The sequence below is a fragment of the Lampetra fluviatilis genome, chromosome 45 (assembly GCF_964198595.1).
Source record: "Lampetra fluviatilis chromosome 45, kcLamFluv1.1, whole genome shotgun sequence".
NCBI lineage: Eukaryota > Metazoa > Chordata > Hyperoartia > Petromyzontiformes > Petromyzontidae > Lampetra > Lampetra fluviatilis.
Window position 1 is genome coordinate 5,552,928 of NC_136319.1, and position 27,823 is coordinate 5,580,750.

Genomic DNA, 27,823 nt, shown 5'->3' on the forward strand with positions numbered 1-27,823 from the left:
CCCACTGCCGACAAAAATGGGAATTGTCTTTTGTGTTATTAAATGGAGACACCGCAAACTCTAAATATTTTCATCAGCCGTCGACCTCCTGCATACCAGGCGAGGGAGTTAACATCTCCTAGCCACCGCGGCGCCCCTCCCTAACGTGAGAAAACAATCTGGTGTGAACCCAACCTCGAGTTTCAGGCTGTTTAGCGACGCGTAGATGATTTGAGACACATTTAATTTAACGCACCAGTTGTGTAATTGTGTGAACGATAATCGCATTGTAGTCTGGGCTGTGAGTGAGATTTATATTTTCTTCATTGCTGGCATGGGTTTGACTTGTTTTGCTTTTTCATTTTGTGACCCGGGTAACTCTTTTCAATGAATCTCATCCTGATCTCCTGAGTTCTCACCTCGTTAATCTCAAATTAAACTCCACTCGATCATCAGCATCAGCAGAAATAGCATCATCAGCAGAATTAGTGACAGAAGCAACAGCATCAGCAGCTCCATCATTATCATCATCAGTATCAGGAGTAGGACCAGGAGCATCAATAACAATATTGCAATCATCATCAGCAGCAACGGAATCATCATCCGTAGCAGAAGCAACATCATCATTCTTGCAACCGAGACTCATCCTGGTCTCTTGAGTTCTCACCTGGTTATACAAATCGACTTTAACACGTAGGCTTTCGCGACCAATATTATCAATAATAACGGTTTCTTGGTTAGATCGCGTAAATATAAATAGACTTGATTGTGTTCTGGGTTACCTGTGAATTGGAATCGCATTGTGTTGTGGGTCAAGGGTCATTGTATTCTGGGTGAATAAAAAAAAATCTGAAAATCTATTTTCAATATTGTCATCCAGGCTGTGAATGTCCGTCTCAGAGCTGAGCCTGACTAAATTGTGTCAACACGCATGTTTGAGATGTTAATTGTTATTTTATTTGTATAGATGTTATATTATCTGAGACTAAACCCGGCACGGTTTGTAAATCTTCACAGGTAAGTGCTGTCTGTAGCCTAGGGCCACATTCCATGGCGTGTCTCTTGGTATTTATAGCTGCACTCTCAGTCGGTTTGCTTGTTCCTCGTCACGGTGATCTATGATGATGAATGGATCCTGACTGATGAATGATGATGATGAAGAGCATGATGATGATAAAAACATTGACTACGCTTGAAAATGATGACCACCACCTACTCACCTGCACCCAACACTCTCCTACCCGACACCTGCCACTCCATAACCCACGACTCACCCAGCCATCTACAGAGCCCCTCACTCCCACCTGCCCACACTCACACCTGCTCGGCCATACACCTACCCACCCTGCCACCCGTTCCTCCTACCCTCCCATCTGCCCACCCACTCGTCCACCTACTCGTCTGTCCACCCTCCCACCTGTCCACCTCATGCATATTCAAGCGCCCATTCATGGCTGATATCCCTCCCACTTGATCACCTGCTAACCCCCTCACTCACTCACACACCTACCCGCACAAAGCAAAGATCCCCTGTATAGCCTGAACAAACTGTTGGGGAAGTGGTGTTAGCAAGCACCTATGATGGCCGGCACGGCACACGAGTGGGTGGGTAGCCAGCACCAAGCCTGGCCGCATTTGTCTCCCGAATGCCAATGTTTAAACTCCACACCAAGTACTAATTTGAGGCTGAGTCGACTTAGGGGAGGCCCATGGCCGGTTCAGACAATGGTCATGAGTGGGAACCAAACTTGGGTGGGCAGGTTCGTAGCACAGCACACGAACCACTACAACATCAATCTCCACCTACACACACACCTGCTCAACCACCCACACGATCAACTTCCCACCTGATCCCCCACTAATTTACACGTAAATTTGGGAGATCATTTGTAAATATTAAGTTGATTATTTTTTAAGGACATTTTAAACTGTTATGCTAAAATAATGGCAATGATAGAGACGACATTCTTTTTTTACTTTCTTTAATAAGAATGATTTACAAGTTAGGGTTTGTTGCTGAAACCGACAGAGCCTCACCATAGCCGACAAAATTAGGGCAAGGGATAAACCATCACCATTTGCCTGGCCACTCTGAGTTTTGTATAAATCGCGACCCGTAAACCCCAACACCGTGGTGTGAATGTGTCATCAAAGACTCCGACAGGCGATGCTGGTCTCTGTTTGTCTTTTATTCAGGTTCTTTTCCACACCCCCACTGGCCTCCTCGGACCAGTGTCGTCTCGCGCGCACCCCACACATGCTCTCTCTCTCGCGTACTACGCACGCTCTCTCTCGCGTACTACGCACGCTCTCTCTCGCGTGCCACGCACGCTCCTCCGTTAGCTCCTCTACTCCCACACTCCGCACACCGCTGGCCGACGGCGTGCTGAGGTCCTTCGGCCACGTGGCCGATGGCGCGGATCTCTCTCACCACCCAACGTGGCTCAGACTCTTAACTTCCCCGACTGCCCCGATCTCTTCAGGGCTCCCACTTATATCCATTCCCCCCACGTGACCCTGACTCCCGCCTCCCGGATCGTTAGATCCGGCCTTCCCATACTACCCTGCTGGCTCCGCCCCCATTCACCTCGCCTCCCATTGGAGCCGAGGTGAACGGTGGCCCCTCCCACACGCCATGCAGACCAGGCTCCGCCCCCCAATGCCCCGGGCCGCGTGATTGGACCAGAGGCCAGCAACAACCCCATTTACGCTCGCATTACAAATGCAACGCTCCTGTCTACGTAGGTGAGTCGATTCGTGTCTTAGTTCGTCGCTGCCGTGTGGGCTCCAGGGACAGCGTCTCTCAGCCACAGCGAGCAGCTATCGGTGAGAAGCCACGAGTCATGGCGAGCGCAGCTCCCACTGAGAGCGTAGCGAGTGGATCTGGCTCCCGGCTGGAACTGGTCAAAGCCGACCGTGTAACGTGTCTCACGGTGCGTCTCGACAGCTGCGTGCGATCTTGACCACCTGAGCACATTTCCACCGAGTGTCTCGTGAGGTTTGTAACCTCGTGCTAAGTAATGTTCGCTTTCTTGTTCATTTCCGATGCTGTGAGATCCCAGGATGTTGATGGTTAAAAAAATGTACCTGGAAAGTCCCTCGATTGAACTTCTCATAGAAGAGTGTCCAAGGTATCAAGTGACACATAAAACGTTTTATTATATACTACATTTTTATTATATTGTCTTAGTTAAGGCCCACTGAGCAATGTAACTCTTTAACAGGAACTACCTATCCATAAATGAAAGCTCAACGAAGTGTCTTAACATCATGTGGAAAAATATAGCAGCCAAATACTCTAAACGCGTGATGTTAATTATAAAGGTGGAGGGAAAACCGGTGGACCCGGAGAAAACCCACATGACCACGGGAAGAGAGACACCAAAATCTCCAAATATGCAGCAGGTGTCGGGTTGGGGATAGAATCCACGACCCCCTGCATACCAGACGAGGGAGTTAACATCTAATAACACCAAAATAAAAAAATTTAAAATCTACATCTTACACGGTTTATATACAACGTGAAACACATTGATACAGAGCCAAGAACAGAGGCAAGGCATCGCACCCACGAGTCAAACGCACGAATGCGCGGTGCGCACTGCCATTTCATGTGGTACGTTCACTCGCTGTTAAAATAACTCCACGCGTTCGTCAAATACTGCGTAGAGCTTAAAAGTAACATTAATCGACCTTTCAGGCAACGGCCCTACTTCATAGGACATAATTGAGAGTTAAGCAGGACTGCGATTATGAATGAGTGCGTGCGTGTTTGGATTTGACTGATGATCGTTGCTTGAGTTAATGTAAGGATTTGGAATTGGTTCCCACGCACGCGTTTCTCTCTGTGTGCACGTGGCAGAGTTTAGCGGAGCAACAGCGAATTAATAAATAAATACCAACGCCAGCTTCTGTATCGCCGTAGCATGGCGAGCCGTTCTCAAATCACCAAAATGTTTTGGCGACGCTTCGTTTGGCAGTGGCGCACAAATAACAACAACAACAACAAAACAATCTCAGCACATTCGGAGAGTCGCTCCACAACTTCTCCGGGCTCACGATGTGCTATGAAGAGGGGCCTTTGCTCGACACGCCGCCTGTTGTATACAGTACTGCCTTTTAAGGCCACAGAGTGTCATGAATCAACTGGAGTTTTCATTGTTAAAAATACGAGTGTATTTGCACGTGTATATATTTGTGTGCATTTCAGTTTCTCCGTGTGTCTATGACAGTGTAACTCACATCACTGAGAAGCTATGCCAGTGTGTTTATATTTACTACCCAGACCCAAGCGATGAGGTTGTCTATAACATGACACATCACACTATCTACTACGTACAGCTCAGATACAGTACACGTATGTGTAATGCTGTTACCCTCACCATGTACTATAGCTGAGTTATATACAGTGCATAGTGTGTTGTATAGTGTGTTGTGTAATGTTGTTACATACCCTCACCATGTACTATAGCTGAGTTATAGACAATGCATAGTGTGCTGTAGTGTGATGTGCAATGTTGTTACATACCCTCACCATGTACTATAGATGAGTTACAGACAGTGCATAGTGTGCTGTATAGTGTGATGTGTAATGTTGTTACATACCCTCACCATGTACTATAGCTGAGTTATATACAGTGCATAGTGTGATGTAGAGTGTGATGCGTAATGGTGTTACATACCCTCACCATGCATTATAGCTGAGTTACATACAGTGCATAGTGTGCTGTATAGTGTGATGTGTAATGCTGTTACATACCCTCACCATGTACTTACTATAGCTGAGTTATAGATAGTGCATAGTGTGCTGTATAGTGTGATGTGTAATGTTGTTACATACCCTCACCATGTACTATAGCTGAGTTATAGACAGTGCATAGTGTGCTGAAGTGTGTAATGTGTAATGTTGTTACATACCCTCACCATGTACTAATGTACTATAGCTGAGTTATATAGAGTGCATAGTGTTCTGTATAGTGTGATGTGTAATGATGTTACATACCTCTTCTTGGTTCTTTCGGTAAAGTCACGTAGAAGGGAAGTAATAAAATAATTAAAATAAAACATAATAAAACAATTCTCACGACGTTTCGGCCACAACGCAAGTATCCGTCCTCAGGTGAAAACCAGGTCTGTCGAGGCGACAGCGTCTGAATGAAACAGCACACGTGCTTGGAGCATGTATATAAGCTGGGTTGGAAGGGGGGAAGAAAGGGGGAGCCTTGACAAAAGAATATGCATATCAAGAGGAATTTAGCATATTTATGGGAAATGCAGGTATGTGATTAGTACTACTTATGCCCGTGCATTATGCAGGATTAGTAGCATCAAAGGGAGGGGATATGGGAAATGCAGGTATTTGATATGGGAAATGCAGGTATGTGAATAGTACTATTTATGCCCGTGCATTATGCAGGATTAACAGCATCAAAGGGAGGGGATAGGGGTAGCATTAATGAAGGGAAGGAGTGTTAATAGTATGTAGCCGCAGTAACTAAAACCACTACGCAAATAACTAAAGTATAAACTACATATTATCATCAGTATACTAAATATACTCTACAATAAGCTGAGTTACAATTCTACGTCATAAAAATATATATATAATATGCTTCCATCTAAACTTTATTCTCTTACATCACACGAGTCTACACCGTACTATATACTGCCATAGACAAACCCAACATTAAATTATATACTGTATTGCTATAAACTACCCTATACCTTATACATTGTAATATTACACTATGTATTATTCTACCCACCCTAATGTATATCACACTGCTGTATATTCACTATACAATTACGATACTATATATTACTTTGTACATTGTATTATGCATATAAATGTTATACTATTTGTTATTATACACTGTACCATTGACCGTCGTGTGAAAGATACTAAGAGGAAGCAACGAAATATGTCAATGGGAGAGTAGTGGTAGGAAACTTGCAGCGGAGCAAAGAATCCATTCCCTGCGGAGAATACAATGCTGGTGAGTGGAACGCGGTCTGAAAGTCACCGTAAACGTGAACACAATCAGTTAAGATCTGAAATGGTTAAGTATGTCCATCCAATGATTGCTAAGCCGGAATCCATCTTCTCGGTTGAAATTGTCTGTGTGTTTGTATATGTGGATCGCCTCATGAACGAATCTCTCATGGTAGCCAGATGGCTTGCAGAGAACCTCTGTCTTGGAGAAGTGAATATCATGTGAGCCCACTGAATTGTAACAGTGACCAAATGTAAGGACAACTTGATTTCCAAATTCAACCGCCTTTCAAACAAGAGACCGGACCCACACATTGAATAAGCTAGACGTTAACAAAGTCGTAATTAATCGCAGTAACAGTTTTATTTCTGAAGGTCTGAAATCCGTTTTAGTTAAAGGACTAAACTTTGCAGTCACACCTAGACACATGCCAGTTAATGATATAATTGCTAGAGTAGATGTAGCTCTCAAGGGCCTGAGTCACATCGCTGCAGACGTAGCAAGATCTGAAATCTGTGCAACCCTCAAAAACGCTAAGATGCCAGCCAGCAACATCAGCAAAGATGAGCGTTTTGAATTAGCTCAATTAAAAAAGAGGGATGACATTGTCATCCTCTCAGCTGACAAAGGCAATGCCACTGTTATCATGGATAAAATAGAATACAACAACTAAATTCAAGAACTACTCAACGATGGCAGTTATACAAAAATAAAAGAGACCCCACCAACAGCCTCGTCTCTAAAACCGACAGAATAATTTCTGATTCAACCGCATTAATTGATCAGACCAAACAGTTCTCGTTGAAACCTTCTGCAGCCAGGCCACCAAGATAATACGGCTTGCCAAAGATACATAAAGAAGATACACCTCTTCGTCCCATTGTCTTTACTATCAACTCCCCCACCTACAAACTGGCTCGTTTTTTGTCTGAAATCCTACGGCCTTTCACTGGAAAAACCACCTCTGCGGTACTAAACTCTACTGACCTGGTATCGACAATCAAGGGGTTTTCCCTGTACCCCAGACGACCTGCTTGTCAGTTTTGATGTGGTTTCCTTATTTACCAAAGTTCCTGTACCTGACACCATCGCAATCATTGAAGACTTGGTTCATCAAGGACTGAATGCTGGGGTACCCCCCCTAGTGAGACACTGCTTAACCAATACATACTTCACCTGGAACGGAACTTTTTACAAGCAAAATGAGGGAACCCTAATGGGCTCCCCCTATCTCCGGTTGTAGCCAACGTTTTCATGGAGAAATTTGAGACTGACGCCATCCAGACTACCACTCTACGCCCGACCCTATGGAACAGGTACGTAGATGACACTTTTGTCATCTGGCCACATGGCTGGCCTGCTCTAGACCAATTTCTAGACCACATCAATTCCATACATCCAGCTATCAGATTCACCATGGAAGTCGACAAAGATGGCAAGCTACCCTTTTTGGATGTCCTAATTTAAAGGAGACCTGATGGTTCAATGAGCCACTCTGTCTACAGGAAAGCCACCCATACGGATGCTTACCTAAAACCGGATTCCCACCACCATCCATCCCAGAATAATTCCCTCATCAAGACTCTATGCCATAGAGCCCAATGCATATCCGACCAGGAACACATTGCCAGTGAACTCAAACACGTACGCCAAGCTCTTAAGACTAATGATTACTCCGACTACACACTCCGCAAAGCCATCACTCCAACCATCAAGAAGGATCCTGTTGAGGAGCCTTTCAAGACCATCACCTTACCCTATACTGCTGGGGTCACAAAAAAGATCTCCAAAATCCTGATAAAACACAAGATCCAGGTCCGATTCAACACAGTACATAAAATCCGTGATCTGGTCCCGTCTGTAAAAGATGTGGTTCCAGACATACAATACCCTGGCGTCTAGAAACTAAGTTGCCTCTGTGGTAGCAGTTACATTGGAGAAACCAAACGACATGTCTCGGACCGCATCCGTGAACATAAAGCAGACTTGAAACACGGTAGGACAAACACATCAGCCGTAGCAGATCACTGTTACAATTCAGTGGGCTGACATGATATTCACTTCTCCAAGACAGAGGTTCTCTGCAAGCTATCTGGCTACCATGAGAGATTCGTTCATGAGGCGATCCACATATACAAACACACAGACAATTTCAACCGAGAAGATGGATTCCGGCTTAGCAATCATTGGAAGGACGTAATTAACCATTTCAGATCTTAACTGATTGTGTTCACGTTTACGGTGACTTTCAGACCGCGTTCCACTCACCGGCATTGTATTATCCGCAGGGAATGGATTCTTTGCTCCGCTGCAAGTTTCCTCCCACTACTCTCCCATTGACATTTTGTTGCTTCCTCTTAGTATCTTTCACACGACGGTCAATTGTACAGTGTATCTTCTTGGTTCTTTCGGTAAAGTCACGTAGAAGGGAAGTAATAAAATAATAAAAATAAAACATAATAAAATAATTCTCACGAAGTTTCGGCCACAACACAAGCAGCCATCCTCAGCTGAAGACCAGGTCTGTCGAGGCGACAGCGTCTAAAAGAAAACACCACCACGCTTGGAGCATCTATTTAAGCTGGGTTGGAAGGGGGGGGGGGAATGCTATTAACACTCCTTCCCTTCATTAATGCTACCCCTATCCCCTCCCTTTGATGCTGCTAATCCTGCATATTGCACGGGCATAAATAGTACTATTCACATACCTGCATTTCCCATATCACATACCTGCATTTCCCATATCCCCTCCCTTTGATGCTGCTAATCCTGCATAATGCACGGGCATAAGTAGTACTACTCACATACCTGCATTTCCCATAAATATGCTAAATTTCTCTTGATATGCATATTCTTTTGTCAAGGCTCCCCCTTTCTTCCCTCTTTCCAACCCAGCTTATATACATGGTCCAAGCACGTGTGCTGTTTCATTTCGACGCTGTCGCCTCGACAGACCTGGTTTTCACCTGAGAACGGCTACTTGCGTTGTGGCCGAAACGTCGTGAGAATTGTTTTATTATGTTTCATTTTTATTATTTTATTACTTCCCTTCTACGTGACTTTACCAAAAGAACCAAGAAGATGAATCCCTGCAGTCACGAAAGCTTTAAATCGAAAAAATGTTACATACCCTCATCATGTACTATAGCTGAGTTATAGACAGTGCATAGTGTGCTGTATAGTGTGATGTGTAATGTTGCTATATACCCTCACCATGTACTATAGCTGAGTTATAGACAGTGCATAGTGTGCTGTATAGGGGTAGCATTAATGAAGGGAAGGATTGTTAATAGTATGTAGCCGCAGTAACTAAAACCACCACGTAAACAACTAAAGTATAAACTACATATTATCATCAGTATACTAAATATACTCTACAATAAGCTGTTACTTACAGTAAGTAATACATTACAATTCTACGTCGTAAAAAAATATATAATATGCTTCCATCTAAACTTTATTATCTTACATCACACGAGTTTACACTGTACTATATACTGCCATAGAAAAACCCAACATTAAATTATATACTGTATTACTATAAACCACCCTTATACATTGTAATGTTTCTGTAAGGCAGAAAATGTCTGGGTGCAGATTTGCCACTTCTAGTTTTAGTTGACTTAATTTAATCACAAGCCCTCTGATGTTGACGTGTAGAACACTAACACCTTTTCTGCCAGAAAAATCTACAGAATACCTCCCAGAAATAAGAAAAGTAGATTTAATAGTTTGCACAAGTATTTTCTGTGAAAGGATGAAGAGCGACGAACCTTGGACGAATAGCAGCTGCTTACGTATGGTGACATTTTAAAGAGCATAATGAAGTTAGAAAGGAGTGCTGGTGAAGTAATAGGACAGAGGTAGGGTTTAAAAGGATACAATGATGCAGTGTAGAAGTGGCTATAAGCTGTTTCACTAGCAGGTGTAGTGGCAAATAGAGCATCAAGTATGGACGAGAAATAACGAGGGCTGCCAGTGGTGGAGTTGTGATTGGCACTAGATATGGCCGGGAGGGACAGCAGTAGAATACACAGCAGAACTGCCATCTATAAAATAACAAAGAACCACAACAGTTAAACACACACGTGAAAACGTACAGGTAGGCCGAGCGCGAGCTGGGGGGCCCGTAACCTTGACCCAATCGATGAGGTTGTCCATAACATTACACATCACACTACCTACTGTGTACAGCTCAGATATAGTACACGTGTGCGTTTCATACTCTCACCGCATACTATAGATTAGTTGTATACAGTGCATAGTGTGTTGTATAGTGTGATGTGTAATGTTGTTTCATACCCATGACTGTCAACCCATACGGTTTACCCGTATTCTTGACTAAAGATATATTTTCGTCTATTTGTTTGTGTTTCTCCCTTGTGATTGGACTTTGTAGGATGAACGTTGAGATTTATAAGGGTGGGGTGACCAATAAGGTCTGAATTGGTCTGTAATAAGGGGTTGACAGCTATGCATATCCACACCATATGCTATATCTGAGCTTTTTTGCAGTATATGGTGAGGGTATTTTGATAAAATAATCAGAAGTGTCTGTCGTCAAAGAAAAGTCACACCGGTGATAAATCGTACATAGTGAAATAAAAGAGACATCGGTGACGTGTCAACCATCAATGTTGTGCAACAAAAGCAGCTGTGTATCAACATTGTGTATATTCGTACGCCGTTTGTCACACCACTGGTAACATGGAGCCATGTAGAATAAATCGCTGGATTCCGAAAAAAAACGGTTTATAAAGCTGGCACTTTCTTGCAATCTCGGAATGTAAACAGACGCACGGAACTACTAACTTTCATTTTTATACTGTAGATGTGTTATGGTGATTTCTTAACTTTCCTTGTACTTGCTACTATCATATTTGTGTACTGTTTGTTGTTGTAACGTTCTTCCCCCGTGCCCCTACTGGACATCTGTTTTATAGAGCGTTACAGGTTATCGCATTTCTCCTACAGTATAAATATTCCGATTTTGATGTACGTCAGTCCAAAGATGCCAAATTAACATCAATGTTCGACGCACGGCGGTCAAAGCACGACTCTACAATGCTCACAGATGGACTTTGGACAAACTCTGTATGCGTTTGTGTTCATGCCTGGCATTGGTAATGGGGCTTAAACCATCAACTCGTTTCACCGGAGAACCGCGTTTAATCACAGGCGACTGATTGGAATCTAAAGCCCGCATCTCAGGATGTGTTATTTTTACGATTGTGATCATGTGCTTACAAAGTCCGTTGTTGGCACTGGTTAAAGCCAACGGCGCGAATCTACAGGTACATCTAGACAGGTTTGTGTGATGCGGGGCTTGTTTTTACATTCCTTAAACATCTGATCACATTTCATGGGGTGCCTCGTGAGGTTTGTAACCCCGTGTAAAGTAATTTAACATCCACGTTTCTTGTCTGTGAGCCTTGAATAAACATATTCATGACTCACTATCTACTCACTACTCACCACCCCATATCCACACTACTCAGCATCTGATATACACACACTACTCACCATCCACACACTACTCACCATCCAATATCTACACACACTACGCACCACCCCATATCCACACACACTACTCACCACTCACCATCCATCTACACACTACTCACCATCTATATGTAGTGGTGATACGCGCTGGTAGTAAGGATCGTGGGGTAGCGCGTGGTGATTGGCTGTGTGTTGGTGACGCGCGCTGACGGTGAGGGATCGTAGGTCAGCGCGGGGTCATGGGTTATGTGATGGTGATTGGCTGTGTGTTGGTGACGCGCGCTGACAGTGATGGATCGTGTGGCAGCGCGTGGGGATTGGTTATGTGCGCTGGCACAAGAAGGGATCGTGTGGCAGCGAGTGATGATTGGTCGGTTAGGGTGGGTGCTCGCATCGCGGTCCGCATAGGCTCCGTCTCCTTGGAGCGGAGGGCTATATAAGGCGGTGCGCGCGGGCGCTCGAGGAGAAGTTGGTGACCAGTGAAGACGGAAGACGGAGGAGGAAGAGATAGGGCCCTGAGACACCTAGTCCCGCTGTCCTTGTAAGGACCGGGGCCCTGTGTGGCTCAGAGGCGGGACCTTGGGACCCGGGGGCCGGACGTCCGTGTGAGGACCGGGCCACGGGACCCAGTGGTCGTGATCCGTACCCAAGCTGGGGTGGGTCTAGAGGTTCCCCCGGATGCTACGGGGCTGGAATGCCCGTGTGTGTGTAGCCGGGTGGAACGTGTAGCGTGAGCAGTAGTTACCACCCGTGTCAGGTGGAACGTGTAGCGTGAGCTGTAGTGACAACACGTGTTATTATGACAACCCAAGTGTGAATAAAGTGTGCTACCCGTCAAGTGGTTTCCCGCCGTAGTTTACTATACTTCATATACACTACTCACCATCCACACACTACTCACCATCCACACACTACTCACCATCCACACAAACACTACCCACCATCCACACACACTACTTACCATCCACACACACCACGCACCTGCTGTCATGCACCAGGTACATCTCCCCCAGGAATAAACCCGTTTCGCAGATTTTCAGAAGGAGAGAATGAGACCAAGAAATAACTGCAAAGTGTAAACACAGATCCTCGCAGAAGGAAGAGGCAATGACACAAACGAGAAAAAGGCAGCGCCAACCGACTCGCCCTCGCATTGAATGGGCTTGCTCCTTCCTACATTCATGACCTCCTTCAGCCACGAATATTCCATCAAGATCGTCAAGATCCTCAGCTTGTACATTCCTCACCGTTCCACGGTGTCTAGGCTACACACGTGGGGGGTGACGGTGCCTTGGCAATCACGGCACCTAAACTCTGGAACTCGTTGCCCATCGAGGTCAAGGGGACTTCCGAGACACTGCTCATCTTCACATCTCCACTAAAGCTGTCTGTTTAAAATGGCTTTCTCTCTTTAGTGATGTTCAAATCTCCTTCTAACTTCTTTTTTTGGGTGATGTTCACTATTTTCTGCATTACCATGCATAGTACCCCGAGAGCGATTGTTTAAGGGCGCTTTGTAAATGTTTATTATTATTATATTACCTTTACTGAATGATTATGTAATCAGTAGAAAATATAATTTAATTATTAAAATACCATTATTAGCGTCAAAGTATTATAGCACAAACAGTAATTTAATTATTATTTAGGTATCAGTATTAAACCGTTATTTAATTATAATTAAGTTAGTAATACGTAAAAAATTGCTCAACCATTATTTTATTTTTATCCATTTCCAATTACATAATAATGAGATTATTATTACTTGACGGTCACGCCAATTGGTTCAGGGCACAGGGTCGGCAACCTGTGGCTCCAGAGCGGCGTCTCTCGTACTCACCACGTTTTTATTTATGAAGGACCACCACCACTGTGTCTAGTACTCACACCACGTTCTTGTTTATCAAGGATCACCACCACCGTCTCTCGTACTCGCACCACGTTGCATTGCGGCTCTTGAAATATTGAGTTGTTTGGTTTCTGTTTTACTTACGGTTTATAGGAATCGTTTTTTTTTTTAAACCTTGAATACGAACTAACAGCTGTGTGGTTTGCTGGGCAAAACGCACAGCGTCACTCATTGGTTGTGTCGGGTGGTGGCGAGTTTAACGACACTTTTATATTCACGCGATCTAACACAAAAACACCTTTAATGAATAATAGTGGTCGCGAAAGCCTACTTATAATTTTAAAGCTTAAATAAGAATTTACACGGTGCGGTTTACAGTAAAAACCCCAGCCTCACCCAATCCGGTGTAACCAGTCTGTAAGACAAACCATCACTGTTTTCATGTTTACCGTTGGGTTTTTGCAAAAATATATCAATTGCGACTCTTTAACCTTGACACTGTGTGTGTGAATGTGACGCCACGTATACACAGGTGAGTGCGGGCTACCACGTGCAACATTCCAGGACGCGTCTCATGTTTATACTTTAGCTGCAGGTGAAGTCAGTTCGTTTCCTTGTTCGTTGTCGCTGCTCTGATTTTTAAAATTAATCTTGCCGTGTTGGCTAGGAGATGTTAACTACCTCGCCTGGTATACAGAAGGCCGTGGGTTTGATTCCGACCCTGACGACTGTACATGCACTTGGAGTTTGCATGTCTCTCTCCCCGTGGTCGTGCGAATTTGTCTCCGGGTCCTCCGATGTTTCCCTCCACACTTAGAAACGTGCTTTTATAGTGTTTGGCTGCGAGAACTGCCCACGTAATTAGCCACGTCGCTGAGCTATCATTTGTAGCTAGGTCGCTTCTGAAAAGAGCAACATACCTCAGGGGGCATTACCTGGCAAAATAAAAAGTTTTTTTTTATAGAATCGGCCAAATTCAGCGAGTCCAGGTGGTAAAATATGAACATTAACAGTAGGTGATGAATATATGTTTGTTAGGTTGCAAATTTTTAAAACCTCTATTTTTTTACGATTAATAGGAAAACGTACGGTGAAAGTCATATCGATAATAAGTTTAAACAAAATATGATGTTTGTTAAGCTAGGGGCTGTTCGCTGTGGTAATGTGTGAGACCATCCACCCGAAAACCCAACCACTCAACCGCACGCCCTCCAGGCCACCCTTTCTCCCTCCCTCACCGCCTGCTCACCCACCCATCAAGCCATCATCCTGCCCATCTGTCTCCCCTCTCACCAAATGACCCCCCCACTCACTCAACCACCACCACCCACTCACTCGCACCTTCGATTAGCACGAGTGGCTACGTACGCTGCGAAATAAGTTCAACATTCATACTCACCCACTCACCCACACACCCACTCGCCCACACACCCACTCGCCCAACCACTCATCCACACATGAACCCACTCACCCATCTACACACTCACCTACTCACCCACACACCTCCGATTAGCACAGTTGACTACGTACGGTGTGAAATAAGTTCAACATACATACAACCACCGTCCTCCCAGAATAAAACGGTGTCGTAGGAATAAAAAACAAAAACATATTGGGCAGATTAACAGAGGACGCATAAAGCCAGTAGTTAAATATTAGCTGGTAAAGGTGGAAGACGATTACAGATTGCGAAGCTTAAACAAACATGCCTTGCAAGAAAAAAATGGATAAAGACACAGATAGAAAAAAGTTAACATTTAAATCTGAATGTTTGTACAGTATGCGGTTCCACTATGGCAATGCACACAACCTGACTCTAGCGGGTCAATGAGCCTGTGGGACAAACCATCATCGCTGTGTCCAAAGCTGCTGCTACTGCTTGTTTTTTTGTACAATATGATTGCACTTGAGACCATTAAAAGCAATGTGTGTTGAACTTCTTCCACACCGTACGTAGCCAACCGTGCTAATCGGAAGTGCAGGGGAAGGACAACAAACTAAACACAAAAATAATTTTAGCTAACACAGTGCGTGACTGTAACCCCATGTCTACACAGGTGAGCCCAGCCGCCGTGTGGAACATTCCAGGGCGTGTCTCGAGGTATTTTTTCCTTACCTGAAGGTGAAGTCAAGTTCATTTCCTTGCTCGTCTCCTCTGTGTGAGCTGCTCACACAGCGTCTCCTGAACAGAACACACTTCGTCAATGGTAATCAACATCTCACGATATTATAAACATAAAGTATTTTTGTTGAAATATATTCTCTGAGGCACAGTGAGGAGCTATTTTGGTTGCATCCTCGGGTCATGGCGAGCACAGCTCCATCTGAGAACGTGGACCGTGAGTTGATCTGCTCCATCTGCCTGGACACGTTTGACTGCCCCTCCACGCTGAGCTGTGGCCACTCGTTCTGCCTCCAGTGCTTGGAGGACGCCTGGAAGGAGACAGACTCCTACTGCTGCCCGCAGTGCCGCAAGACCTTCCCTCGACGACCCCAGCTGACCAGGAACGTGACGATCGCCAACCTCATAGAGCAGCTGCGAGTGACTGAGGCCATGGCTGCTGCTGTTGCTGCTGGTGTTGTTTTCTGTGATCACTGCTCAGAAGGAAATACGCCTGCAGTGAAGACTTGCCTCAAGTGTGACACGTCCTTCTGCACAGAGCACCTCACGCCTCACCTGGAGAAGATGAAGTTTAATGATCACGTCCTGGTTTCACCAGATGTGAAACCTGAAGAACGCAAGTGCAAGAGGCACAAAGAGGAGCTCAAGTTCTACTGCAAGCAAGACGTGAGCCTCGTGTGCACAGTCTGTGCCATCACTGGAGAACACAGAGGACATGATGTCGACACGCTGGAGGACCAGCATCAGACACGGAAGGTAAAGCCCGAATGCCGATAGTGAGAACCACTGAGGTGCACAAAAATACATGCATTGAGATTATTCGGCTGCTATACATTTCCACATGATAAGCTGCTTTGTTGAGTTATCATTTGTGGCCAGGTCGCTTCTGAAAAATAAATTGATACCTCGGTGGGTTTTGCCTGATATGATGGGTTTGGCTTAGTTGTATTTTATTGGGTGATTTGTTTACCTTTCTTGTACTTTGCACTACTATCTGTTTTTTTGTATAGTTTGTTGTTTTAACGTTCTTACCCACCCCTACTGGACATTTGTGAAAAAGAGCTTTATAACTCATCGGATTCCTCCAGTATAAATACATATACTGATTTTGATACCTCTACATGAGCTGATAAAAACTGTCACCTGGGAATAATATAAACATCTCATACAACAAACATCAACGTGGGTTGATTCTCTGTCCACAGGCCCCTTGCCTTTTAGACTTTTTCTCATCAGTCCAGGCTGACTTCCTGACCACGCTTCTGGTGGGAAATTCAGAGTGGTCATTGTGGAGGGCTCCAGATGGAGTGGAGTCTCCTCTGATGACTTTGTCTCTTGCAGAGTGGAGTCAGTGAGGAGATGCGAGCGGTGGAGGAGGGGAGGCTGGAGGCGGAGGCGTCCGTGGGACGGATGGAGGCCGCTCGCAAGGACGTCCAGGTACCACGCGTGAGCTCTGTGACCCTTTGACTTCCACCCTGCGTGGAGTCTTTGACTCTCGCTGTGAAGACAACTCCATATATTCAAGTGAACTTTGCTGGGCTTGAGTCAGTGTGTAATAACTGTTAAAGATATTGCATTATTAAGGTTATGGGTGATTGAAATGTATTTTTTTTTAAATGCAACGTTTTAAGTAAAAAAGTTGATATCTCGTGAGACTGCACATAATTTAGCAGGATAACTCGAATTACTTGCCATGGGTGATATAAAATAACGCAGTAGGGAGCATCGATTGTATTGAATTAGAAACTAGAAATAAAACGAGTGAAGATGACGATAAAATACGACGGGAAACCTGGCTGTTAAATGCTACAATAAACACAAGAGAAGAAACTTCAAGAAAATACACGGAATTCAGAAAACACTTTTGCTCTCATGACATGCACCTACCTCTAAAGCAGACACAAGGTAGAGCCAATTAGTATTAAAAACGTTCTAAATTGAATATGCACGAATCATGATGTATTAGTGTTTAACTCTTTTCATGTAGTACATTTTAATGGTTCAGATAATTAAATAATTGAATCTACTTTTGATATGTCTTCAACGATATTACTATGAGCCAGTTTGCATTGTCGCATGCATGAGTTCGTTCGTTTTTCAATCCACTTGTCCTGGTGAGGGTCGCTGCGGCAGAATGTTGAGTAGCGCGGTCCAGACCTCCCTTTCCCTGGTGACAGACTCTAGCACTTCCTGGGGGAATTCCCAGGTGTTCCCAGGCCAGCCGAGTGACATAGTCCCGCCAGCGTGTCCTGGGTCAGCCCTGGGGTCTTTGCCCAGTGGAACGTTCCCATGACAGTTCCAGGAGCAGTATACCGGTGGGCATTTTTACCAGGTGCCCAAACCACCTTAACTGGCTCCTCTCGATCCGGAGGAGCAGCGGCCCCACTCTGAGGCTTTCCCGGATTACCGAGCTCCTCACCCAATCACGGAACGTGAGCCCGGCAACCCTGCAGAGAAACCACATTTCGGTCACTTGTACCCGGGATCTCATCCTTTCAGTCATTAGGAGGGAACGTATATCGACTTGTAAACCGAGAGCTTTGTTCTAGAACTCACCTACCGCTTCAATACCACGGAACGGTACAGTGCCTGCAACACTGCAAACTCCACACTGATCCGCCGGCAGATCTCCTGCTCCCGCTTACCATCACTTGGGAAAAAAACCCCGAGGTACTTGAACTCTTCCACTAAGGGCATATTTTCCCCCCTCACCGGGAGAGAACAATTCAACATCTCCTAGGAGTGAGCCATGACCTAAGATTTTGTGGCACTGATCCTCATCCCAGCTGCTTGACACTCGGCATCAAAAAGTTAAAGTGAAATCTGGACTGATGAGGAAAAGAGGACAACGTTGTCTGCAAAAAGCAGCGATGCCACCTCCATGCCCCCATACTGGATATTCTCCAGCAATGATGGATCTAATCCCCTCAGCTGTTTTCAGGGTTGCCTTCTGAGAGGAGGGCATGTCAACCGGGTTGAGGAGCTCCTCAAAGTGTTCCTTCCACCTCTCGACTATCTCCTTAGTTAAGTTAAATGTTACTGAGAACAGCCTGAGCTGGTAGTCTTTTCCATGGCCTCTCCAAGTGCCTCCCATGCCCGGGCTTTCGCTTCAGCGATTGCTATCACTGCCACCCTCTTGGCAAGCCGTTACCTCTCAATCGAGTCGGGAGACCTTTTTCTGAGCATAGCTAGGAAAAATCCTCCTTATTCAATTTGACAGCGTCCCTCACCACTGGTGTCCACCAGAGGGACCTAGGTTTGTCACTTTCACAGGCACTAGCTGCCTTCCAACAACAGCTTTTCGTCCACTCAGACTTAAAATCCATCACCTTCTTTGGATCTTTGGAATGCAGGAAATTTTTTCCCAGAGGTGGAAGTTGAAATATTACTGCACTGGGTCTTCCGCCAGACGTTCCCAGAAAAGACTATTAGTTTGGGCCTTACACGTCTTTAGTTGATTGAACTGAGTCGCAGACGCACTTCTTGGAGGCAACACATTTATTTGTACCAACACATTAACACAAGGGGTAACTGCCCCTTTACTAGATACCAACCTATGGTGGTGGACCAGGCTAAACTACACTAAACACACTGGGAGTTAGCTATAACCGACCCAACCCCGGCTTGTGTCCCGGTCCATGCTTTAGTGACTTCTTCTCGGACGTAGAACGTAGATCTTCAGATGACGGTAGCAATGCTGAACTTCGGTCCCTGTGGGGACCCCGGTTTATATGCTCCCGGGTGATGGCTGGCTCCACCCCTGGCCACGACCACCTTCGAGAAACCTCTTGGGGTTTCTCAATCCTTCCCGTAGGATCTTTCCCCCGACACGTGACCACCTCCTCGCCCCCACCCAGGGCCCTGTGTAGACTTTTCTCGTCACGTGTCCTTCGGAGTCAACCAGAGTGCCATGGCCCACAGTAACCTCGTTCCCGTGGCCTGCACTCTCACACCCTACCCTGTAGGGGTCAGCATTACACGCAGAGCGTGGTGCCACTCAGCGCTGTCACTCTAGGGCTGGTACTACACCCACATATATACGGGGTGTCCACGATGGCAATGCATCGCATGCCGTGCTTCACTAGAGCCGGCATTACCCAGTGACATCCATGATGTCGCTACATACGTGATGTCTGTGATGTGAGTATGCCATGCCTCTCTAGAGCCAGCACCACACAGTGACTTGCGCGATGTCACAACATCACCCCTCCCCTTCGTAGCATCCCGCCGTCCCGGCTGACAACTCCCCCGTTAAAACGAACCAAGTGAGTAAGGTGATAAAAAGTGAGTAAACGAGTATAGAAACGCTATGTGTGCCTCAACAATAACAATCACCAATTAAATACCCAAGCCCACCTATACAATATATACACTATTTTACAAATGTACATAACCAGTAGGGGAGAGAAGAAAAGAGGTAAAAAAACGCAAGCACAGAACAACAACACGAGAGAAAAACAGTAACACGCTATCTCTTGGAATCCCCTCCAACACCAACATCTCCCATCGTCAACATGTAAAAACACCCGTAAGCACAATAAAGGCTAGGTTCAGCCAATAGCCGATACGGCCTACTGAATGCGACAACCAAATGACGGTGTGGGAGTGTGTGTGCATGGGGATCACGAAAACCGAGTCTATGATCGAGTCCTTGTGGCCGGGCTCCAGGGGAGGTGGGCTTGCTCACCCTGGAGGTCCCGGGGGGAATATGCAAATGTCCCGTCGAACCCGGCTCCTCAAGGAGAGCAGTAGGCTGGGTTGTCGGGTTCTCCTCTCCTGAATCTAGTGGAGACGGAGCAGGTGGCTGCTCGGGGGACGTCAAGTGCGCGGCACCTGAGGACGGAATCAGATCAATCCGCTGAAGACCAACCTCAGCGGGCACACACCCCAGCTCGCCGGACACATCTGACACTCGGCCCCTGGGGTGTGGAGATGGTACAAACTCGCGCAGAGCAATGAATGGCTTAAGACAAGAGGGATGAACAAACCAACTCCGCCACCCCAAACTGATCTGGACACACTGTGGCCGAACGATCCGAATCACATCAATCGGCCCTCTCCAGGGTTTGAACAATTTGGGCGTCGTACCCACCAATACTTGTGGACAGTGCAACCAGGCCCTGTCCCCCATTACCCACTAATGTGTAGAAGCACGGACACCCCTCAGCTGCTCATTGGCCAATTGGCGAGAATTGGAATTTGCCCTTTAAGCTTCCCGTGCCTTGGAAAGCTTTTGAAGGGTGAATCGCACAGCGTCAGAAATTTTAGATTTAACCTTTTTGGGCGTGGCTTGTAACTGCACATAAATTGAGGGATCGTGTTCACTTCCATATATAACAAAACGGCGAGTAGCCGGTGGATGCATGAGGGGCCATCCCATATGCAGCTAGGACTCCGGGAATGTGCAAGTCCCAATCGAGTTGGGACTGACCTGATGGCTTAACATGGAGGTCAGAGTCCTGTGCAGCCGCTCAACCATGCCATCCGTCTGCGGGTGGTACGGTGACATGCGTACCTTTTTTATTCCCAACAATTGCAGACCTCACGTAACAATTTCGAAGAAAACATTTTGCCCTGATCAGTCAAAAGACGTTCGGGAGCACCCTTGTCCATTACATGACCATTCAGCAATGCCTCATTGATCGTGGCTGCCAACTGGTTGGGGAGCGGCCAGGCCACAGACCATCGTGAAAAATACTCGACTCCCACCAGCAAATACTTTTTCCCACGAGGGGTAGTAGGGAATGGACCAAGGATGTCCAGGGCAACTGTTCATTTACGCGGAAAACCTGGATCGATTGCAACGGTGAACACCAAGGTTTCGCTGGTGGCTTCCGTCGCGCACACTGCACACATTATTTGAGAAAATTAGCGACATCTTCAGCCATGCCAGGTCAGAAGAAGTCTAAATCGAGTGTGGCCAGCATCTGCTGCACACCCAGGTGCAAGAGGCGCTCGTGCACAACCCAAACAATCCTGCCTCGCAGGGCAGAGGGCACAACAATGTTATAACGGCACAACCCTCCGTCCCAATGCATGAGTAAGCTGCCTCTAAGAATGACAGAGGCGACACCCCATCGATCCACTCCCATATCAGTCTGTCTGACATAGCGTCATAATTTAAGCAGGGACGCACCCTTGGCCTGGAGGCGCCCCCATTCCTCGTGGTCCAACCCATTGACAGCATCACGTGCCCCCAGACCACCGGCCGCCTCAGATGTTACAGCCTCGGCCAACGCCACAAGGGGAGGGGGCGAGGGCACGTTGGCTGGTTTACAGCGCCCCGAGCCCGAAAAGCACGCGCACCCATCGCTCGTTGGCAATTGCAACAGGGTGTCAGCGTTCATGTGACGGGAGCCCTTGCGATAAGTAACTCTAAAGGAGTAGTCCTGGAGGACTCCCAACCAGCGTGAAAGTTGGCCCAATGGTTGATCAACACGCAGCACGTACTGTAGCACTGCTTGGTCAGACCACACCTAAAAGTGTCTACCGTACAAATAGGGGCAATACTGTTACATGTGACACAATACCAGTGTTCGGCCAGAGACAACACTCTGCTTCCATATGTGACAACACTCTGGATGCCATTGACAACCTGGGACAAAACAGTTCCAATTCCAGTATTACTAGCATCCGTATCAAGAATGAATGGCAAAGAGAAGTCGGGGTAGCACAGGGGAGGGGCAGTCACAAGCTATCCCGGATCACAATACATGCGGCCTCCTCCTCCTCCCCCCAATGGCAGTTATGACCTTTAGCTGCCAAGGCGTGGAGAGGTTAGCAATGGAAGTGAACCCGGTGACAAAATTACGTTAATAAGATGCAAATCCTATGAAACTGCGTACCTCCCCCACTAACGTGGGGGACGCCAAGTTCGAACACACGCGGTTTTGTCTGGGTCAGTCGCAATACTTGATTCGCTAACTACGTGGCCAAGATACTGAACCAATTCCTGGAGGAAGTGACATTTCTGCAGATAAAATTTTATGTTGGCCGTACACATTTTGAGAAAGACAGCACATAGTTGTTCTAGGTGTTCGTCGAACGTATGGCTAAAAACGATAACATTGTCGAGTCCCACTGGAGGCCAGCCAGAACAAGTTCCATTAATCGCTGGAACGTGGCCAGCGTGGAATGAAGACCCATCGGAAGCCAATTGAATTCGAACAAGCCTTGTGGTGTACAAAAGGCAGTCTTAGGTTTAGAGGCTTTGTCAAGCGGCAACTGCTAGAACCCGGATAGAAGTTCAAGAGTAGAAAAGAACCGCACTCCTGCCAAAGTGTCCAGCGAGTCATCCATCCGAGGTAGAGGGTACGCATCAGCGACAGAGACCTTATTGAGCTTGCAAAAGTCAACACGGAAATGTAAGTTACCATTGTGCTTTTTAACAAGTACAATTCGGGGGGAATTTTCACTGTCCTACGCGCAAGTGCTTGCACGGTAGCATTAGCCGTGCATAAGCCATTTGCGGCGAAGCATGGAGCTTCGACAGTGCATAGGAACCGACATTTATGAGGCAAATGATATTGTTAATAAATTCTGAAATTATGGTCGCTGATGCACCGGTATCAACGAGCATCCTAATTTCCACCCCTTCTATAAAACCCACAAAAGTGGACGAACCTGCGTCCACGGCCACCACTCGATGGGCCAGCTCCAACCACTGACCAGGTCGGAGCGGCCGGTCTTCATGATCATAAACAGAATCCCCCCACACCGACGCGCGACCGGAACGTGATCCGAATGTACTAGATGGGTGAGGTGGATTCAGGGGCCGAGTGTAGAATGTGTCACGACTCGCCTTCGGGTGCATTGAAGCGAAGGACGGTCGGGCGGATGAAGGTGATGGTCCAGGGAGGCCTCATTGTGGTACGCGGCAGCCCAATGAGACATACCTCAGCAGGCCGCAGCTGTAGCACATGACGTGACTGCCCCCCGGACGAGGCGATGTCTTTGGCCATCGCTGGTTGTCCGCTCATCGCACCATGCTGACCTCTCGCGTGCCTCCGCTCTTGGTCGATGTACAAGCTGGAATGGGCTCCACGTCTTCAGGTGCATCCAGCCCTTCACAGGGCGTGGTACATGCAGCCGCCAACCCCTTGTGTCGTTGCAAGAGCTGCTGAGCCTGAATGCATCTTGCAATCTTGATGGACGAAAGAGATCGTCGTCTATGGCTGGCAGAATGTTGTTGAAGTCCTTGGCCAAAGCCAGCAGTCTCTCGAGGACTAACGAGTCAATTTCATCATAGTCCATCTTCTGAAAGGCAGCCTTCACCAGCGCCAAAAGCGTGCTATGGAAGGTAAAGGGCATCTCGGTTTCCCCTTTCCTCCACGTAGCGAACTTGTGGCACACGTTCAGTGGCGGCTCATAAATTGCCGCCATTTGGTCGAAGGCCTGAGTCAGCGTGGCCCTCTCCAACGGCGGGATGATAAGGAAAGCCACCAGGGTGTCATTATCAAGGGCGCGGGCAGCGCTCTCAGCGCCTCCGCTTCCATCCACCCTTCCAAGTCGGCATTCATCAGGAACCACCGTTTGAAGGGCACCCAGTCGCCTCTGGCGGCTGAATAATTATTTCACGAAGGGAAGCCGTCGCCGGAAAGATGAAATGTCCACCGGCGATGTTGACGCCGCTTTGGATTTGGCGGACTCTGCGCCCTGCTCCTTCAAGAAGATAGCGGCCGCGAGCCTGGGCTGCGCCACAGAGGTACCCGCCTGGCGGGAAATGGTGGCGGAAACGTCGTCCCCGCGCAGCTCCACTGCTCCGTCTGCCACCGCCGGCTCTGCTGGGTGGGGCTCCGCAAGGATGGACGCTTGCGGCTTGGAGGAGCTCTGCGAGGCAATCGTGTGCCACCTGAAGCTCCATCCCCATCAGCAGTGAGCTGTTGCGTGCCCGGGTGGTGCTCTGCTAAGCCAGCATCGCCTCGCCTCCATCCTGCGGGGCTGTTTGTGGAATGAGATCTTCCTCCTCGTCATCTGACGTGCTGGTATGTAGTCTGCGGCGTGTAGACATGGTATATAGCTAAATAAAATAGCGTATTGGCCACTTCCGATACAAGTTGTAGTGGATTCAACTGAGTCGCAGATGTACTTCTTGGAAGCAACACATTTATTTGTACCAACACATTAACACAAGGGGTAACTGCCCCTTTACCAGATAACATCCTATGGTGGTGGACCACCAGGTTAAACTACACTAATCACATTATGTTTCTAAGGTTTTTTGGGTTTGCGTCTCCCATCTTCTTGCTGTATTTTCCTCCATGCAGTTTGCCGTTCTCTGTGTGCTCTGTGTGTGATGTTCCTCTGTGTGTTCCCTCGCTATGTGTTTTGAGCAATTTCCACCTGATGATGAGCGCTTGTGTTGCGTTCGAAACGTGTGCAATTTATTTAAATGTCATTTTATTTGTGATTTATTTAAAATCCGATTTTCTTTCTACATACATGACTTTAGCGAAAGAACCAGGGAGTATAGTAATTTCTGCAGTCACGAAAGCTTCAATTATAGATTTATCCACCTCTACGGGGAGGTTGTCCTTAAAATTCTGTCCAAAACATATTTCCCGTGTTGTCTTCTCTGTGTATGTACCTCTGCTTGTTGTAATTTTCTTAGTTTTCGTTTACCGTGGTTGGTGTCTCCGTTTTCGTTTTCCCATGTGCTTTCTCCGTTTTTGTTTCTAGATTATTTCCCACGATTTGTTGCCTGCATTGGTCCTTCTCTCCGCGCCTTCCCTTCCCCCACCTCTACAGCCTATATAAGTCCCTGTACGTTTTTCCTCCGGGCGTCTTTCTGTGTGTGCCTCTCCATGTGTGTATGTCTCTTGGTGTGGTGTTGCTCTGGTTGTCCCTCTGTGCTGCCCAACACATCCGTAATGTGAGGTTACACCTGGATGATAATGATAGGCTCTGCTGGCCTTAGCCCACAACCAATGGGGAGTCGAGCCCGGAGCGTGGCCCTGGAGCCGTACAGTATCTTCGGGAAAGTTCCAGGGGTGTTGCTGAGGATTGGCTGTGTGGTATCACGTGGGCTAGGGATTAAAAGGGGCGAAGGAAGACAGCACGTGGTCAGTGTGTGGAGGAACGAAGGGGGAAGCAACGCTGGTGCCATGGTCCGGAGCCTGCCACGTGGTGGGCCGTGGCAGTCTCTCTCTCTCTCATGCTGTCAGCCAACAGCGTGAAGGAGCAAGGGAACTGAAGGAACGAATGTCGTGGAAGCTGTGAACGAAACCGCATAAAGAATTCCCAAGTCACGACGTCGTCTGAATGGGGTTTATTACATTGGAGTCAGAAGTAAATTTTGAGACCACTTGGACCATCATCCACGATGTCTAAGCACCTAAAAAAGAAGAACCCACCGGACCCGCCGTCGGACGACGATGCCAATGAGGACGAGCTTCTGGGTGCGACGGAACCGCTGCCGCCGACTGCTGCTCTCCCCGATGCCGCGCCAAAACGACATGCCGGCGCGGAGGCGACTCCAGCTACGGACGAAGGGTGGCGACGAGTGGCGGAACAAATTGAGTCTCTCCGCGCGGCGATGCTGAATCTCGTCACGGTGGTCGCGTCGTCTGCCGCCCTGGGTCGGCCTCGTGAGACGCGTCAGAGTGCGGATGACCTTGGCCTCCAACGGGGGGCCATGACCGAGACGGCCGCCATTACACCTGCTGTGGGGGAGGAGGCCACCATCTTGGGTGCGGTCGCTGCCATGCTGCCTGCGGCCGCCATCTTGGCTGAGCTGCGTGCTGCGCGGGTGGCGGGAACGAGCGCGCCCATGGACAACGACCGCAGCCATCGCCTCCCTAATATTAAAAAATTTGTCGCCGGGGGCGACTGGAACGCTTTTACGTGGCGATTTGAATCCGCCTTTCGATCGGTGCGGTGGACGGAGTCCGAGGCACTGGAGGCTCTACCTACGCTGCTGGATGACGTGTCCCTGGCCGTTTTCTGCTCCATCCCGGCGAGTAGAAAGAAGACGCTGAGGGACGCCTTCGCTGAAATGGCGGAGTTTTACGAGCCGCCATCGGCTGCCCACAGGAAATTCATGCAGCGACGTTGGGGGCCTGAAGAAACGCCTCTGGCATACCGTGGTGCGCTATTAGCGCTTGCTATGGTCGCCTACCCCGAGTCCTCCGCCGACCTTCTGGACCCTCTCATTCTTACAAGAATGATCGAGTTGTCACAAGAGTTGGGCATCTCACTGCCGGTGTGTGGCCATAAGCCGTTAATGTCTCGCTGGGCGGCGCGATGTTTGGACGCCAAATTCAATTTGCGCGTTGGGACCAAATGGCAACATGGACGGGGGACCCCAAAAAGGATGGTGAACCTCTGGGATGGGCCCCGCGTCGCGTCGTGCATATTCCGGACGAGTCCAGTGACGACGACTTGGTGGCTGCTGCTCCTCGCTGGACCCTGCAACGCCTGCAGGACACAGTGCGACGGGGCCGGACAGTCCCGAGTGGGGGCCGAGGCGACCGACCGTTGGGCGGCCGCCACACGGAAGCTGGTTCCGACCTCCACAGCTTCCGTCGGCCCTTCCTCCATCTTCTCCACCGAACGCGGATCGACATCCTTCTCGGGCAAGTCAGCACGCATCGGGCACCCGGCAGGTCCCAACACCTCAGGCATCCGCTCACACCCCCGTAGGCTTATTGGATGTTAATTTTCGGCATGCTGATTCGGTACCACACACTATTACTCAGTGGAAGAAATTGGCTCGGAGGGTGGTTGCAGCCACGTCGGGGTCTTCTACGGTGCCGGGCACTATTCAAGGGGTAGACGTGCGTGTTTTCGTAGACACCGGTGCGTCGGCAACCATAATTTCGGATGTAATTTTTCACCTATTATCCATCCCTGCGTCGCGGGTCCAGCCGGCTATCGATGCATGCATTGCCACTAATGGGGGTGGCATGAGTATCATAGGACAGGTAGATGTCCACATTGCCATAGGGAATGTTGCCGCGTAGGGATCGGTTCTCATCTCCCGATCGTTGGCAGTTCCATGTCTGTTGGGCACCGATTTTCTTCGTCAGCTGCCTGTTAAAATCCTTGTGGATCAGGGCTGTTTAGAAAGGCCAGGGGGCTGTAGGATGTCTTTCCTGCCGTCCTTGTGGGGCCGCCAACCTCCGGGAAACGCCATTCATGCACTAGCCGATGTCACTGTGGAGATAGTTCCTGGTCCACAGATGCTCATCCCATTGCATTATCGAAAGCGGTTGGAGGTCGCGGATAGGGTGGTGGGTGTTGCTGTCCCTGTCAAACTCCTTGGCTAAAGCTTTCTCTCTTGTCGTGGCTCAAACTATCATTCGGGCTGTACAAGCCCCGTTCTTACAAGTGTTGAATGGGGGCCCGGAACGAGTAGTCATTCTGGCGGGTGCGGTATTG

At 47.7% G+C, this 27,823-nt stretch overlaps 1 protein-coding gene across 1 annotated transcript in view; it reads left to right on the forward strand.

Annotated features, from left to right (window-relative positions):
• Window positions 1–15,628: 15,628 nt before the first annotated feature.
• The window catches only part of LOC144947437 (E3 ubiquitin-protein ligase TRIM11-like), a 37,595-nt gene continuing 25,400 nt past the window's right edge, over window positions 15,629–27,823 (forward strand). The window contains exons 1-2 of the mRNA XM_078876683.1: window positions 15,629–16,201; window positions 16,787–16,882. Coding sequence (XP_078732809.1) covers window positions 15,629–16,201; window positions 16,787–16,882 — 669 coding nt within the window. The remainder of the gene's footprint in view (window positions 16,202–16,786; window positions 16,883–27,823) is intronic.